Here is a 14,919-nt window from a genome sequence, read left to right as displayed (position 1 = left end):
ATTACCGTGCGTCTTCTTCACTGCCTCTGCATTAAAACGTGAGTGAAATACATTTGATTTGCATTTAAACTTCTGTTGATTCATGCATGTATTCTAGTCAACAGGAGATATTTGAGAGGGCACGGAGAGACAAAAACCAAGACGATTCAAGGGTGACAGATGCACGGATTTAGTTGAATGTACAGTGGTTTGCGTTCAAGCCATCCGCTCTCTTTATCAGTGCACGAAGAATATCAGACCATATTCTACAACCAGACAGAAAGACAGCAAATAAACAAACATCCCCTTGGGATTAACAAAAGAGAGAGAGAGGGAAGGAAACGAGAGCAAATTTCGGCTTTGCACACACACCAGAGAGCTCGTAAGATTTGAATAAACTTCTTTCAGTCTTTATTGATTTGAAGGCGTGAAGTTGCATGGATAGTTGTGTGTTTTTGTTCTCTGTCATGTATGTGCGTATGTGGTGTCGTGACAAAGAGCCACATACGCCTGAGCCTCCAGTGTGGATTAAACAAAGAAGCTACGGGGATATCCGTCAATATTTATAAGCATTTTTATTTTATTGCGTTCAGTTTTAATGTGCTCTGTTGCCAGAGCTCGTAACATAAGCTTCTTTGTTCTGCTATAATATTTTATTCTCTTAAAATTCCTTTATAGAAACCACTCTTATCCTATGTTTTGATAACATGTTATAATAGCTTAGATTATTGATATTTACATTATATAATGCATTCATTTAAACATATTATTAGTGTATATTGAAATTGCTAGAAATGTTATTATATTTGCACCACAAATCTGCTAAACATTGTATGATGTTTGACATTTATGATGTATTGAAATCCTTATTGTCCTCCATAATAATATGCAATTAATTCAGCACAAACCAATCGACGCTCATTAAGACTTTGTTTAGTAGATTATTTCAGCGTTGGTGTGCTATCTGTTTTATTTATAAACGTTATAACTTGTAAGATTTCCCATTGTGTGAGAATTTCACCATTCAAAATCGACCGACGTGGAAGATTGTAATTCTGGCATGGCGATTGGTGGCTTTTCTTGTGTCATTTGCATATTGAATTGTGAGTGGTCTTTCGTTCTTACATCTAGTTAAAGTAGCTACCTTCATATTGCAAACGCGGTTGAGGCCGAGAGGTCTTAAACGTTGATGTTTTACATTTAATAATGCATATGAAATTATTTTAAAACGTCTCCACAAGTTGCAAATTAGTCAGTGCCCATATTTTTCGTATATTCGCTCACGAGCAGGAATGGTTTGAAGAGGTAACCATAGCAACAGTACGTAGACCGCTCCAGTACTTTATCGCACGCGCACGGTATAATGGCAAAACTTAAACACACTTTATTCGTTCTATATTTTACAGATATATGATACAAGCTTATTGTTATGTTTAAAGGCTCTTTCAAATACGTAACGTTTGGCTTACTGTGTTGTAAACACAATAAAATTCCCTTCCTGGCGGTCTTTAACGTTTTACTTTGGCTACTTTACAAGCTTCACATGTCCTTTTACAAATATAAATCTTGTTAATGGGAGTTATTATAAAGTGTTAGCGAGTATTTTAGCGTTATGTGTTTTGTTTTACGCAGAGCTGTCACGGTTCAACCCTTTTCCACGGGCACTCGAGTTTAACACCGCGACTCTTCCTCCGCCGCTGAGCCGCTCTCCAGTGCTGAAACCCCGGGCGCAGCTGTCGCTCCGTCCCCTTAGGAAACTGTCCTAATGAAGGAGGCCGACGCCATCAAGCTCTTCATTGGCCAGATCCCGCGGAATCTGGAGGAGAAGGACCTGAAGCCCATCTTTGAGCAATTTGGGAAGATCTATGAGCTCACGGTGATCAAGGACAAGTACACGGGAATGCACAAAGGTAATTAAACGAGATTGACGCGGCTCTATTGACCGGACAGTCTCAAGAGGAGATGTAAGACTAATGGTGCTAGATGAGATTCCTTTTCATATCTGAAGAGAAACGTCTCTTGTACTGCATCTAGTGAGGACACGTACTGTGTTTTAATGTGTAGAAACTTTAACCTTTAGTTTGACATAGCATTAATTTCCTTCTACTTCATTTTGAGTTTGCTTCCATCGGTCTAGCTTTCTAAAGAGATCTATTCACAGAAAATGCATCTGTGGTGAGAGAGATGCATTCTTTCATCTATTTCTTAGTCACAGTTGTCAAATACCTTTATGCTCGCAAACCACTGCTTAATATTCATGGACTGTTTAGGTTTTGCTTGGCTATATTTTTATTTATGCATCCCACGTTGTTTTCTTGTTCCTTCAGGATGTGCGTTCTTGACGTACTGTGCGAGGGAGTCAGCCTTGAAGGCCCAGAATGCACTGCACGAGCAGAAGACATTGCCTGGGGTGAGTTGTCGCTGTTGATGACCTGAACGCAGAGACGGGGCTGTATAAAAAATGGATTTGTTTAAATCAGACAAACATTTCCAATTGTCTATATATAGCAGACTGCATATAGAATAAATCTTTTATCATAAAGCACTTCTCGCAGTGGGGGGAACATGAAGTTGTTTCTAAAAGTAGAAACAACACATTAGATGGTTCAGGAAACAGGATCTGTGGAAATCTGTGTTGACTGAACAGACTTTAATTAGGTATGTAGGAGGGCACAATCCTTGAAGGCATCCGCGATCATGTCGCTCTCTGAAGTCGTTGATTAGCTGTTAGGCCATCTGCCGTGCCAGAGCCGTGACGGGCAACCTGTAAATTCAGAAACCTCCAATCTCTTCATCTTTTTTTAATGCCTTTTTATGTTTTCATCCGTAAATCACCTACTTTTTTAGATTTGCCAGATGTACTGGATCATTATGAGCGATGTTGCGAGTCGAATGTTCTTGATGTCAACGTATAGAACTCGAGGATGAGATTATATGGTCTGTTTTGAGATTTAATGAGGAATTAATACAACTATACGCTCAGTGCTCGCATGATGTTTTTTTTTTTCCTGTTGATTAGACTTGAAGCAAGCAAACCCACAGGGAATCTTTTGCTTCCCCTCAGATTCTATTTAAGCGAGTTTAATTTGCACAAGAGGAAGCTGCATGCGAAGACGCCGTAAAAGCAGAGACACGATGTGGACTGAGCGGCCAAACAGAAGCTTCTGGTGCATCTGAACAGACTCCGAGCCAATTGTGGTCCCACCAGACGTAGGCTAATGAAGGGATATGTGGCTTTATTACTCCGTATGTCACATCACGTAACATCGAAGACTGGCTGAGTAGTGTTAGAAGCGACAAAATTAAATTGAAGTGAGACCACGTTGTGCCTTAGTTTCCGAGAACCAGTGTTTGCGAGCATCTGTTTAGATTGTTTTTCCTTATGGTGCGTAACGTTATGCGCATGTGTGCTCAAGAGTAACTCCAGAACAAATCCCATTATTAGCATGACAGTAGTCTGACCTTTGCGACCTCTCCAGGCGTAGATCAGCGGGTTCCCTCGGCTTTAAATCCTCTCTCCTCCTCCTCTGTCCCTCCATCCTTCTATTAGTCTACCCCCCTCACCTAAGCCTGGTAAGACGGTGTTCAAACCTCCCCCCTTGAGGTACGAAAGGGAACCATGTTATTAAGAACTACAGCCCCCCCCTCTCTTAAAGAGAAATCTCTCTTCCTCTTTCTCTGTCTCTCTCTTTCATTCTTTTTTCACACACACACGGAAAGCCCAGCTGTGTGGCATTATTACCAGCTCATGGCACCTGCCATTCAGAGCAGGCCCCGCCCCCAGCCTGTCAATCATAGCGAATCGCTCCGGCAACGCTGCGTGATGTGGGTTTAGAGTGCGTGTGCGGGTGAGATAGGAATTGTTACCACGACGAGGGGAGAAAGACAGATAAGATAAGACCGAATTTGGCTTGGAACCTTAATTTCTCACTTTTTCTCTTTTTCCCCTCAGGCTTTGTTCACACTAGGCTGAATTCAGATTTATTTTCCAGATTTGATCTTTAAGACTCACTGTTTGCATTGTCAATTTGCGAGTGATGAAACGTATCCGCCTGTTCAAATTTACACTATTAAAGGGATAATTCCACCAAAAATGACAATTTTGTCATCATTTACTCACCCTCATGAAACCTTCTTCTGCGAAACACAAAACGTTTTTTTTGTGGTCCCTTTGGATCCCATTGGCAGGTTAATTTTAGTGTAATTTTTATAGTTTTTAATAGTATTTTGAATTAATAATTTTTTTAAAAATATTTTTAGTGTTCATTTTAGTTTTAGTAATTTAGCATTTCATTTTATTGTATTTTAATTTAAGTATTTTTTGTACTTCAACTAAAACTTATTTTATTTCAGTTAGCTGCCAAGGCAACATTTCTTTTTTCCCCCCATCATTTAAGGTTTTTAAGTTTTTCATCTAATATGTATATTTTGTTTTATTTCAGCTTTATTTCAATTAATGTAAACAATTTTTAATCTTTGTTTTTAGTTACTTTGGACAACAACAGTTTAAATATTCTTCGAAACATCTTCTTTTGTGTTCTGCAGGTTGATTAATTGATGCCAGAATTGTAATGTTTGAGGTGAATTATACCTATTAATATTTTAATTTTCTACATAAGTTGCTATAATAACAACATAGTGTTTGCTTTCTTCTACTGAGAGTAGCTATCATTGGGGAATAAGAAGTTGAAAAATATGCCTCTCCTTATGTGACCTCCCACACGTTGAATTTGGGTTATTTGTATATACTGTATATTACTTGTTTGCATGCGTGTACTAGTTTTCACAAAAGCGCAAGGTCTAGAGACTGAACTCATTTAAAAACTGAACTCATTTTAACTTGAGTGCCGCGATTTTAGAATGCTGTGTCATGCGCAAGACACTGCAAAAGACATGAGTGCAAAGGTTAAAGACGTCTGTCTACTGCGTGTTTATTTTGAAAAAATAATGGAAAAGTAGCGCAGTGGAATGGAAAAACACGTTCTGTGTAAACGGCCGCTAACTCTTGTCTCTCTCACTCTCATTTAATACTAAAGACAACTCTCATCTGTTGAGTGGACCTCCAGGGGGGATGAAAATTGTCTTTAGTATTAAATGAGAGTGAGAGAGACAAGAGACAAGAGTTAGGTGTCATTCAAGCGGCCCACTGTGTTATCTTTCTTTCAACATAGTATTCAAAGCCACAAAGAAAAGGCAGTATTCTTAACTCTGAATAAATATATAAATAAACAAATACATAAATAAATCCTAACAATATGTATTCAAATGTTTCAGTCTCTTTCACACAGCAGGCTGATCTCAGGTTGGTATCTCAGGCCCTGCTTACACCTGGTATTACGATGCGTTTTGGTCAATCGGATTAAGTGGACGACACCAAATACAGGTGTAAACGGGGTCTAAAATGTTTTGAGCTTGTCCACTTTCAACCACTTCCAGAGGTAGTCAAAAAAGCATTCGACAGGGTTGCTTTCGTAGAGTAAACGCTCATGTGGTTGAATGCGTTCAAACAGCCACAAAAGACTGCCTACTCTCTGTCTACTGAGCTAATGCCTAAACATAATGGGAAGCGTGCTTGCCAGACGCAACTTCGTCAGCTGTAGACTCAAGAATGTTTTGAAGACGAAAAATGTACCAAGCATGATGTTTTCTCACCATTCCTGATTTCTAACACACACTCACCGCGTTCGGCGAGTGTCAGAGGAGAAACGAAAGCTACTGCTCTCCGTATGTTTTTTCATTTTCTGTGTTCATATGTAAATTGCGTGAGCTTATTTCGTTCATTAGCTCAAAAGATCTGAAGAAGCCCATACATTTACCCGCCCATAGACCCTCCCTTTGAAGAAATCAGGACAGAAGTGGTTGAAAGTGGACAAAAGAGACGGATTAAAACAACGAATATGTATCTGCCTTGTCTACTTGTGATCCGATCGACCAAAACGCATCTTAATACCAGGTGTAAACAGGGCCTCAGGTAACCAACTCAGGTAAATGATACACTAACAGACTCCTCTATGACATAACTATACTAAAATTATTAATAAAATGAGCATTCACTTGAAACACAGTAGTTGGACGTTAAAGCATTTGAGTAACAGTTTTTATTCTCTGAAATTGTATATTTTTTCCTAACCTTTAATATTAAATGAGAGTGAGAGAGACAAGAGTAAGGTGTTATTAAAGTGGTCCTCTGTGTTGTCTGAGGATGCGCCACAGTCGTCATTGTAACTCTCAAACTCTCAGAATTTAGAAAAAATATATATATAACATATAATAACACCTTATGTAATAATATATATATAAACTCATTATAACACCTTAATGTAATATTAATACAAGTAAATCCTAGAACACACAAGCAAACAACAAATAATATACAGTATATACAAATAACACACCATTCTTGTGACCCAAATTCAATGTGGACACACACTAATATGTACATCATGACATCTTACCGTGATGCTGAACTCATGAGCTGCATTATATTCATGAATCTGTGTCTAAAACTGCTGTCTTGTTCACACACTCACTAATCACTACATAGTGAAACCCACAGAGTTCACTATACAAATTAAAGGGTGATGAGTGAATTTAAATACTATAGACAGCACTGCATATTGCATATGCCATTACACACACACTTTGTGTCCTGAATGACAAAAAAACCCTTAACAATCCTAAAAAATGTTGAAATTGAAATTCTAAACATACAAATGTGTTTTGGGTTTGTAATAATCATATTTCATGCAATTATTTTAGACTGCTGTTTGGGCAAGCGAAAAATGCCTAAAAAAACATTCTAATATACTAATTTCGCTACTATTGAAACTCTGAATAAAAGATCAACTGAGAGCGTTGTATTGAAGGGAGAGGTTAAGACAGACAAGGGAGGAGGGGTTGAACAGATGGCATGGCTGGAGTGGCACCTGGCCTTATGTTTAATTTCAGGTGAGAGGCTCGCAGTGATTGTAGACAGAGGAGGAGAATGGAGACCTGGAGTCCTCTTTCTGGTTTTCCGATCCCATGATCTCCTCCTCCTCCCCCTCCTCTTATCTTTCCCCATCTCTCCTATCTCTCGCTCTTTGCTTATCGTTGCCATCCCAACGTGTTTGCTTATAGCTCTGTTTATCACACGGCTCCACTTGCACGGGCACAACAAAACGGCGGGCGATACTTCAGCCATTGCATGCGTTCCTTCAAGCTTTTAAACATACACATTAACACCTTCGTTTGCTCGTTTCCTCTATTTGAGAATTGGCCACATCTCAAATCGTACTCTTTTTGGCCTCCTTTTAGCATTTAAAAAAACTGCAGCTAGTGCACTACAAGGCTAAAAAACAGATGAACTTGGAAGACAGTTGTTGTGTTGGCGATTTATGGTATAATGTGACTCAGCTGGATTCTATCTGACTTCAGTTAAGATAAATATCAGCTTTCACACTGAGTTTTTTTGTGGTTTGTTTTATCTGCTGTTTCAGGAGCAGCTTTACTCTTACTCCTGCCTCAGAGAAAAAATTGTGACAAAGCAAGACGATCAGCAGGACAGACCAGATAGCTTCAGTCTGTTTGCACTATTAATGCTGGTTTTACTATTATAATTATGATTCAAAGCATCAAATTACGCCCGTCCCTATCGAACTAGCGTTTCAATTGGCGTGCACGCATTTTTGGCATTTTCATGTTTGGGACGAGTTGTTGTGCGTCTGAACGCATGTTTAAAAGAGCGTCTGTTGTGCCTTTGTTGTGGGGGAAGGGAGGGCAGGTGTTATTAGAGAGGGGGATGGAGTGTGTGAGAGTGAATGTCTGGATGTTTGTTTGTAGTTTAGTACAATGTGCTCATTCTGATTTACGTCGTAGTATGTTTAGGGCACCCGGAAAGTCAAATAAGATAAGATTGGTTGTTGTAAACCATAAAATATGTGTCATGTTTTGTTCAGTGCATGCTTTTTACAAATACAGTAAGTGCCCTACACTTAAACTATGTGTACATGTGAAATGTACTTCTATGAAAATCCAATTGGATTCTGTGTAAGAAAGTGAATGCAAACTCATATTACTGTACTTTTTACATAAATAAAAGCCAAGCGATCATATCAGACTAATGCGATCCGACGACTTAGATGAACTGAATGCGCACACGTTTCCTTTCCAGAAATGCACGATTAAGTATATTTGACTTAGTGTCAGTGTCTATACTCACATCCAGGCAGGATGAGTCCATTGTTCAGATGAATTGAAGGGTTACAGGGTTCGAGAGCGTGAAAGAGGGAGAGAGGTGAAAGTAGGTCTAATTAAAGAGAAATTGGACGGATATGTGAAAAGGGGGGAAGATTGAGGGGTGAATTGGGGGAAGGGGGGAAATGAAAGAAAATTTGACATAATGAGCCGGGGGTGGTGGGGGGGGAGGCGGCGGACGTCCATGAGCTTAAAGACAGACATCTGCTAGTAAGTGTGTGTGTGTGTGTGGCATTTGATGATTGCACACTCTGTGAGAGCAGAACTTAATCTGATGGACATGTATCCACTGTGCACAGTAGATTTTTTCACACCATTGAGACTAAAATTAAACTAGCTAATGGACATTTTCTACTTTTCAAAGCGTAGTTAACTGCAAAAACTGCCATTTTCATCCACTTTTTTTGTTGTTGTTGTTGTGTGTGGTAGGGTTTCAGATGCTCAGACATTTATTATAATAAAGTCCCAAACAACAGATCCCCTTGGGTCCATCCTACTTCCTCTCTTGATTTGGTTGGTTTTCATTGTCTGCAATAAATCATGTAATCTTAAGAGCATGTTTGCTGGCTGTAATCTGTCTTCTTTCTGAATGTGTCCCAGATCAATATTGTTGCTCAGGAAAAACCATAAAGACACTAAATGATAAATATGGCATTTTGCAGATTTCCTGATGAGTAATAAGGACGTATCGAATTTTCAGTTTGAAGCGTCCATGATCATTTTTTAAAACATATTGGCCTGGTTTCACAGACCGGGCTTAGACTAAGCCAGGACTAACCCTTAGTTCAATTAGGACATTTAAGTAGCTTTTATAAACGTTCCTTAAAATAAAAATATTACTGTGTGCATCTTGAGACAAAACAATGGCACTGACATATTTTAAAATATTGCAAGGTGCTTTCAGTTAAGACAGCTCAAACATGCATTTTAGTCTGGGACTAGGCTTAAGCCTTGTCTGTGAAACTGGACAAAATATTCTATACCTGTTTTTACCATGTACAGCTGTTTCAAATGAAGAATATTCACTATGAAAGTGTTAATTACAAACATACTTAAAATAACCACAGACAGTAGTTACAGTGGAAGTCAATGGGGCTACCACACAATGATTTTAAGTGCAAAATGATTTTAATCTACTATAACCTTTTTTATTTGTTCGTTTTTACAAACTGAGAGCTAAGTTGATGTAATCAGTAAAGAGTAGCAAACAAATATGCATTATTTACTTTAATCCATTTCAACTTAGCATTTGGTTCCCATAGACAAAAATAAAGTAGCACCCCGTCTCAATCAACAGGACAGTTCCTCCAATGTTGACTTGACTGCGTGTTCAGGGTGTTAGACATCAGCACTATTGCAAGCATCGCTCATATGAGGTCTGTTTGTTTGAATGTGTTACATTCAGAATTTGATATGCATATTGAGTTAGCAACCAATACACATCTCCACACATGCTTTTCCCCTCTCTCTCTCTCCGTCCATGTTTTTCTATTTAAGCAGGCGTTGACGCTGACAGTTTTTATGTCTGTGTTACTATTGTAATTGCTTACGGTCTAGCGATTGGCACGTTTGAAACAGGCGAATTGATTAGAGCTTATTGATTATTTCAAGAATGAAGATTTTAGGTGTTTCATTGTCTAATGAGAGTAACTGAAGTGACTTTTCAAGCAGCAACAGCAGCATGACATGCTATTAAAAGGCCTTTTTCTAATTCTCATAGGATTATCATACATGCAGTTTCGATGACCTCATAATTAATCAATAATAATGGAACATTTGTATTCAGTGTGCTGTGTTATTTCTTAAGAACACTGCAGAGGTGAATACAAATGATGCATTTTCCCTTATACATTCATATAAATTTATGTTGAATTGGTCAAGTATTCTCTAAACTGATGTAGAATTTTGTGTTTGAGTATAAGACACATCAGTATCTTGTTATCTTTGTCATGTTTAATGGGCATGAAATGGCATATTTTGGGATTGTCTTTTTGATGTAACCGTGTTTATTATAAAATGGGAAATGGATGCGGCTGAAAGAATAAGCTAGAAAAGGAGATTGAAAAGAAAGAGAGTGGAATATATTGGGGGTGGGGTGGCGCGCAGGTTGATTACGGTCGCAGGTCCTGTTGCCAGGAGACGGCTGGGACAAGGGATGCTGGGTTGCTAGGGAACCAGCTCAATGCAATGGCCAGCATTGCATGATGGGTACAGAGGCGAGATTGAGAATAGTCTTTGTGTGGATACACACCTAATTTAACATCTGCCACCACACACACACTGACAAGTCGCAAGAGAGATCCTCTTGAGCTAGCTTGAGTGCAAAACACACACACGCACACACACACACACAGTCATTCTTTCCATGCACAGAGAAACTTGGGGAGTATGAACAAACAGCATGCCTTGCAGGCATGTAGCGTGTGCGTGAATGTGAATTGTGATCTGATTTTTGAGCTCTTATGAGTCACTGGCTTTCTGAATTTTGCTCATATTGTGCAGTAGTTTGTGTGAATGGAACAGTCAAATTTGGGGGTGTCTTCTTCACATTTTGTTTCGGATACATAAGGATATAGCTATTTTACAGGTCAAACACTGATTTGTTTGTATACGTGTTCGAGGCACTACATGGAGGGTGGCGGCAGAGTAAATGTCAGTTGATTCAATAATCTATGGATTTAATATCCCATAATCCCAGTGAAATCCCTGGCCTCAGATCAAGGCGCAGATTAAGTGTGTGTGTGCTGAGTTTTTTTATGCTGGCAGATGAACCAAGCAGGAGTTATGACCTGTGCTTCTAATGGCATGTACGGAAGGATATTACATGAATATATTTTTTTGGGTATTTTCTATTTTTGTAAGCAGACAATTGTGTTCTCCTGCTACAACACATATTGAAGGATTGCATTTATTTGTGTGTGGATGTTTTACGATTTGCATATTTTTTCGTACACAACAATAGCCTTTGTTTATTGGTCCTTCATTCAAGTAGTTTATTCAAATATTTAATGATTTACTACAATAAATTGTTACTTAATGTCAGTGGTGCTACCGCAGTATTGTACACTTTTGGTTTATGTTGTATATAAGTTTTTTTTTTTTTTTTGTAAGGGTTAAAACCTGAAGGGCTATTATGAATGCTTAGTGGCATCACCATTCACCATTATTTTATTCTACAATGATTAAATTAAATACTAAGATTAAATTGATCATAAATGATAGTAAAGACATTTACATTGTTACATTTTATTTCAAATTCATCATGGTAACCTCAAGAAAAATGCATCACTGTTTCCACAAAAATCTTAATTATCACAACAGTTTTCAATATTGATAATAATAAGTTTATTATGTTTCTTGAGCAGCAAATCAGCATATCAGAATGATTTCTGAAGGATCATGTGACACTGAAGACTGGATTAATGATGTTATAAATTCACCTTTGCATCACAGGAATAAATGACATTTTCATATAAATTACAATAGAAAACAGTTATTTGAAATTGTAATATTTCACAATATTACTGTTTTTATTTTTGCTTTAAATTAAACTGTTTTGAAAAATATTAAAAACTGCATACAATACCATTCAAATGTTTAGGGCCAGAGTAGATTTAATGAATGTAAAAGCAACTGTAGAATGTTAATCATCTGTAATTATTAGTGTGGTTATATTAGTCGAGCAGCGTTTGTGGAAGCCAACAGGTTTCTCTCGTCCCGATGATGGAGAGTCTTCTCTGCCTCTGTTGCTTTGGCAACCATAGCAGTTACACATGCTACTTTTATCTGTCTATCTCTGTCTCTCTCTATTTTCCTTTCTCATAAATAAATTCGCAAAGACTCACTTTTCATCCATTTTGATCGCCCTGTTTTTTTTCTCTCTCTCTCTCTTTCTCTGTTCTTTTTTTCCCATCACTACCATCCCCTCCCCTCGTCGTCCGGGGCAACCTTGTTTACCTGCTGGGTAGCTCGTCTCGCCGTTGTCATGGTGACAGAGGGTTGGTTGCCGTGCCGACCTGAAGTGGCAGTGCCACTCTCTCTCTCTCTCTCTGTCTCTCTCTCCCACTATTTCTTGTCTCTTCCCGTCTCTCTCGTCCTTTTGTACCCTTTCTCCTCACCCTTTCCTTTTTGTTCTCTGCCACTCTCTCTGCTTTTCCTTTTAGTAATCCTTGAAGCTCAGTGACTCATCACAGTGCAAGGAAAGACGTGAATAAAGCTCATAAAGGATTTTCTCGTACATCACAGCGCATCTGTAGCCTGTACAGAAATGATGCTTTTCAGTAATGTTTTGGTTTGATGTGCCATCTTCCTGTTGATTCATGCATGTTAAATGAGTGAGCTGTTCCCTTGCCTCAACCTTGATGTGAGTTGGCTCCTTTCCGAAAATGAATCCAGAATGGCACAGTCATTAACCTAATCCATTTTGCTGACCATTTCAAAGTGCTCATGCAGTCAACAGTTGGCCAGCTACCTGGCGTGTGTTATACACTCTTGAAAATAAAGGTCAACAATGGGTTTACAGCCTAACGTCATACGAGGACTTATGAAAACCTCTCCAAAGAACCCAGGAGGTCTTCACTTTTCCTCTTTTGATTGATCAATACATTGATCTAAACTTTCAAAGATCTTCAAAGGTCTTATGGATTTATGAATGAACCGCTCGTTTTAAAATCTTCCCGGTCTGCTGACATTTGTTATGACATCCGCTTCAAACATTACAATGCTCATGATAACTTTCATTAACTCTACAATATGTAAATCCATTTCACCGGCTAATTACTTTTTCGACAGCGATCCCATAGACGGAGCTAATGCAAAAGCGCAAAATTCTAAAGATGGCTGCATGCTTGTTTCTCTGGCGCATAAGGTCTATATCCACTGCAGTTTTCAAATCTCGTTTTCGCTCTTACACGCTACCGTTCAAAAGAATGAATTTTATTCTTTTAAATGAGCTTTATGCTTACCAAGGCTGCAATTATTTGATCATAAATACATTAATATTGTGAAATATCATTTAAAATAACGATTTTTTACTTGAATATATTTTAAATGTAATTTATTCCTGTGATGGCAAAGCTGAATTTTCAGCATCATTACTCCAGTCTCATGATCCTTCAGAAATCGTTCTAATATGCTGATTTGGTGCTCAAGAAACATTTCTTATTATTATCAATGTAGAAAACAGTTGTGCTAATTTTTGTGGAAATCATGATTTTTTTCAGGAAAGGTTTAAAGAACACTTATTTGAAATGGAAATCTTTTGTAACATTATAAATGCCTTTACTGTCACTTTTGATTAATATGATGTGCTGTTGCTGGATAAAAGTATTAATTAACTATTCCTGACGTCAAATTTTTGAAAGGTATCGTTCAGATATGGCACTCTAACACCATTGTTTCCGTCGATGGATGTTGAATCTTGTGCCACACAACATGGCTCCTCGCGTGAATGTACGTGAACTTATGAATTTAAGTAGGGAACTCAAGAAAAAAGTTCTTGGCTGAAAGTGATGGAAGAACCATTAAGTAACCTTGTTTATGAACTAAATTGGGAGCAGCTGCCCCCAACACAATGATAAAACACCCTCAAAAGTAATTTTTCCCCTGTATGCCAGTGTTTTCTGAAGATAAACAAAGCAATTTGGGCAAATCAGATTTAAGCGCTGCAAAACAAGCTCTTACACTGAGATCAGATTAGTAATCACCAGAGGGAGTTACACTAGGAAAGCAAAAGAACTGATCCAGAACAGACGTATAGTGGGTGTTGGGGATCTTTACAGTGCTTTACATTACTGCAACAATCAATGAGACCTGCTTCATTAGTCATCCTGATAAATGCCCTTCTGTTTGCGCCCTTCTCCGCGAGTCGTGTAATATATTTTTGGCGTGCTGTGAAATAGTGAAAGTCATTATGTATGGTTTATATGGCCCTGTGTGTGTGTGTGTGTGCGTGAGAGAGAGTGATTGCAAGCAAATGCCTGATCAATACGGACCCAAATGAGCGATCGCGGCTGGTCGGATAAAACCAAGCGATCTGAATTGGGGCGAAATGTCACCTGCTGCATAATTAACGCTTTTATGTTGATTCGGTTAATTTAGCTCAGAGCGTCTCTCCTTGCCTCTCATCCACTCCTTTTACTAATTGTATTTATTTAAATTAGGGCTGAAGTGATTGAACAATTCCACGTATAATTGCGAATGTCATTTGAATTACAATACTAATACTATCTACTGTTCATGCTCATTTATATTTTCCATTCATTTTGCTGTAAAATAGAATTTAGTCCTAACAATCATTTAATGGTTGTTTTTAGAGAATAATATGGACGTAATAGTTTTATAACCCACTAATAAGGTGTTGTCACATTTCAGTATTGTATCAAATTGTGGTTATACTGTCATTTTATTTAAACGTATGCTACTGTCCAAAAGTTTGGAGTCTGAAAGATTTATTTTCATGTTTTTAAAAGTGTCTAATGCTCACCATGATTGCATTTATAGGATCAAAAGTTGTGAAAACAGAAATATTGTGAAATATTCTTACAATTTGAAATGACTGTTTTCCAATTTATATATATTTTAAAATATAGTTAACTTGTGTGATAGCAAAGCTGAATTTTCAGCAGCCGAATAGAAAAGTTATAAAGATTAGCATTCATTTAAATTAGAAAGCTTTTGTAACATGATGTAAATGTCTTAACTATA

The 14,919-nt window shown here is 38.0% G+C and overlaps 1 protein-coding gene across 5 annotated transcripts in view; it reads left to right on the top strand.

Moving 5' to 3' along the window:
* Positions 1 to 14,919, top strand: part of LOC308697408 (CUGBP Elav-like family member 3) — a 65,747-nt gene that overhangs the window by 36,726 nt on the left and 14,102 nt on the right. For 3 of the 5 annotated variants that reach the window (XR_014030934.1, XM_081376612.1, XM_081376613.1), the window contains exons 3-5: positions 1 to 38; positions 1,612 to 1,889; positions 2,307 to 2,389. The exon at positions 1 to 38 is cut by the window's left edge and continues 214 nt beyond it. The exons of 1 other annotated variant lie outside the window; for it this stretch is intronic. Coding sequence is in view for 2 of the 4 variants with exons in the window: in XM_081376612.1 (XP_081232738.1) it covers positions 1,745 to 1,889; positions 2,307 to 2,389 (228 nt within the window). In the remaining 2 variants the exon portion in view is untranslated. Of the gene's footprint in view, positions 39 to 1,611; positions 1,890 to 2,306; positions 2,390 to 14,919 lie in introns of those variants that run through there. One more of the 5 variants, XR_014030935.1, reaches the window with a different exon arrangement.

This window comes from Scardinius erythrophthalmus (genome assembly GCF_964197995.2).
Source record: "Scardinius erythrophthalmus genome assembly, chromosome: 10".
Taxonomy (NCBI): Eukaryota; Metazoa; Chordata; class Actinopteri; order Cypriniformes; family Leuciscidae; genus Scardinius; species Scardinius erythrophthalmus.
This window is presented reverse-complemented; position numbering and strand designations above follow the sequence as displayed.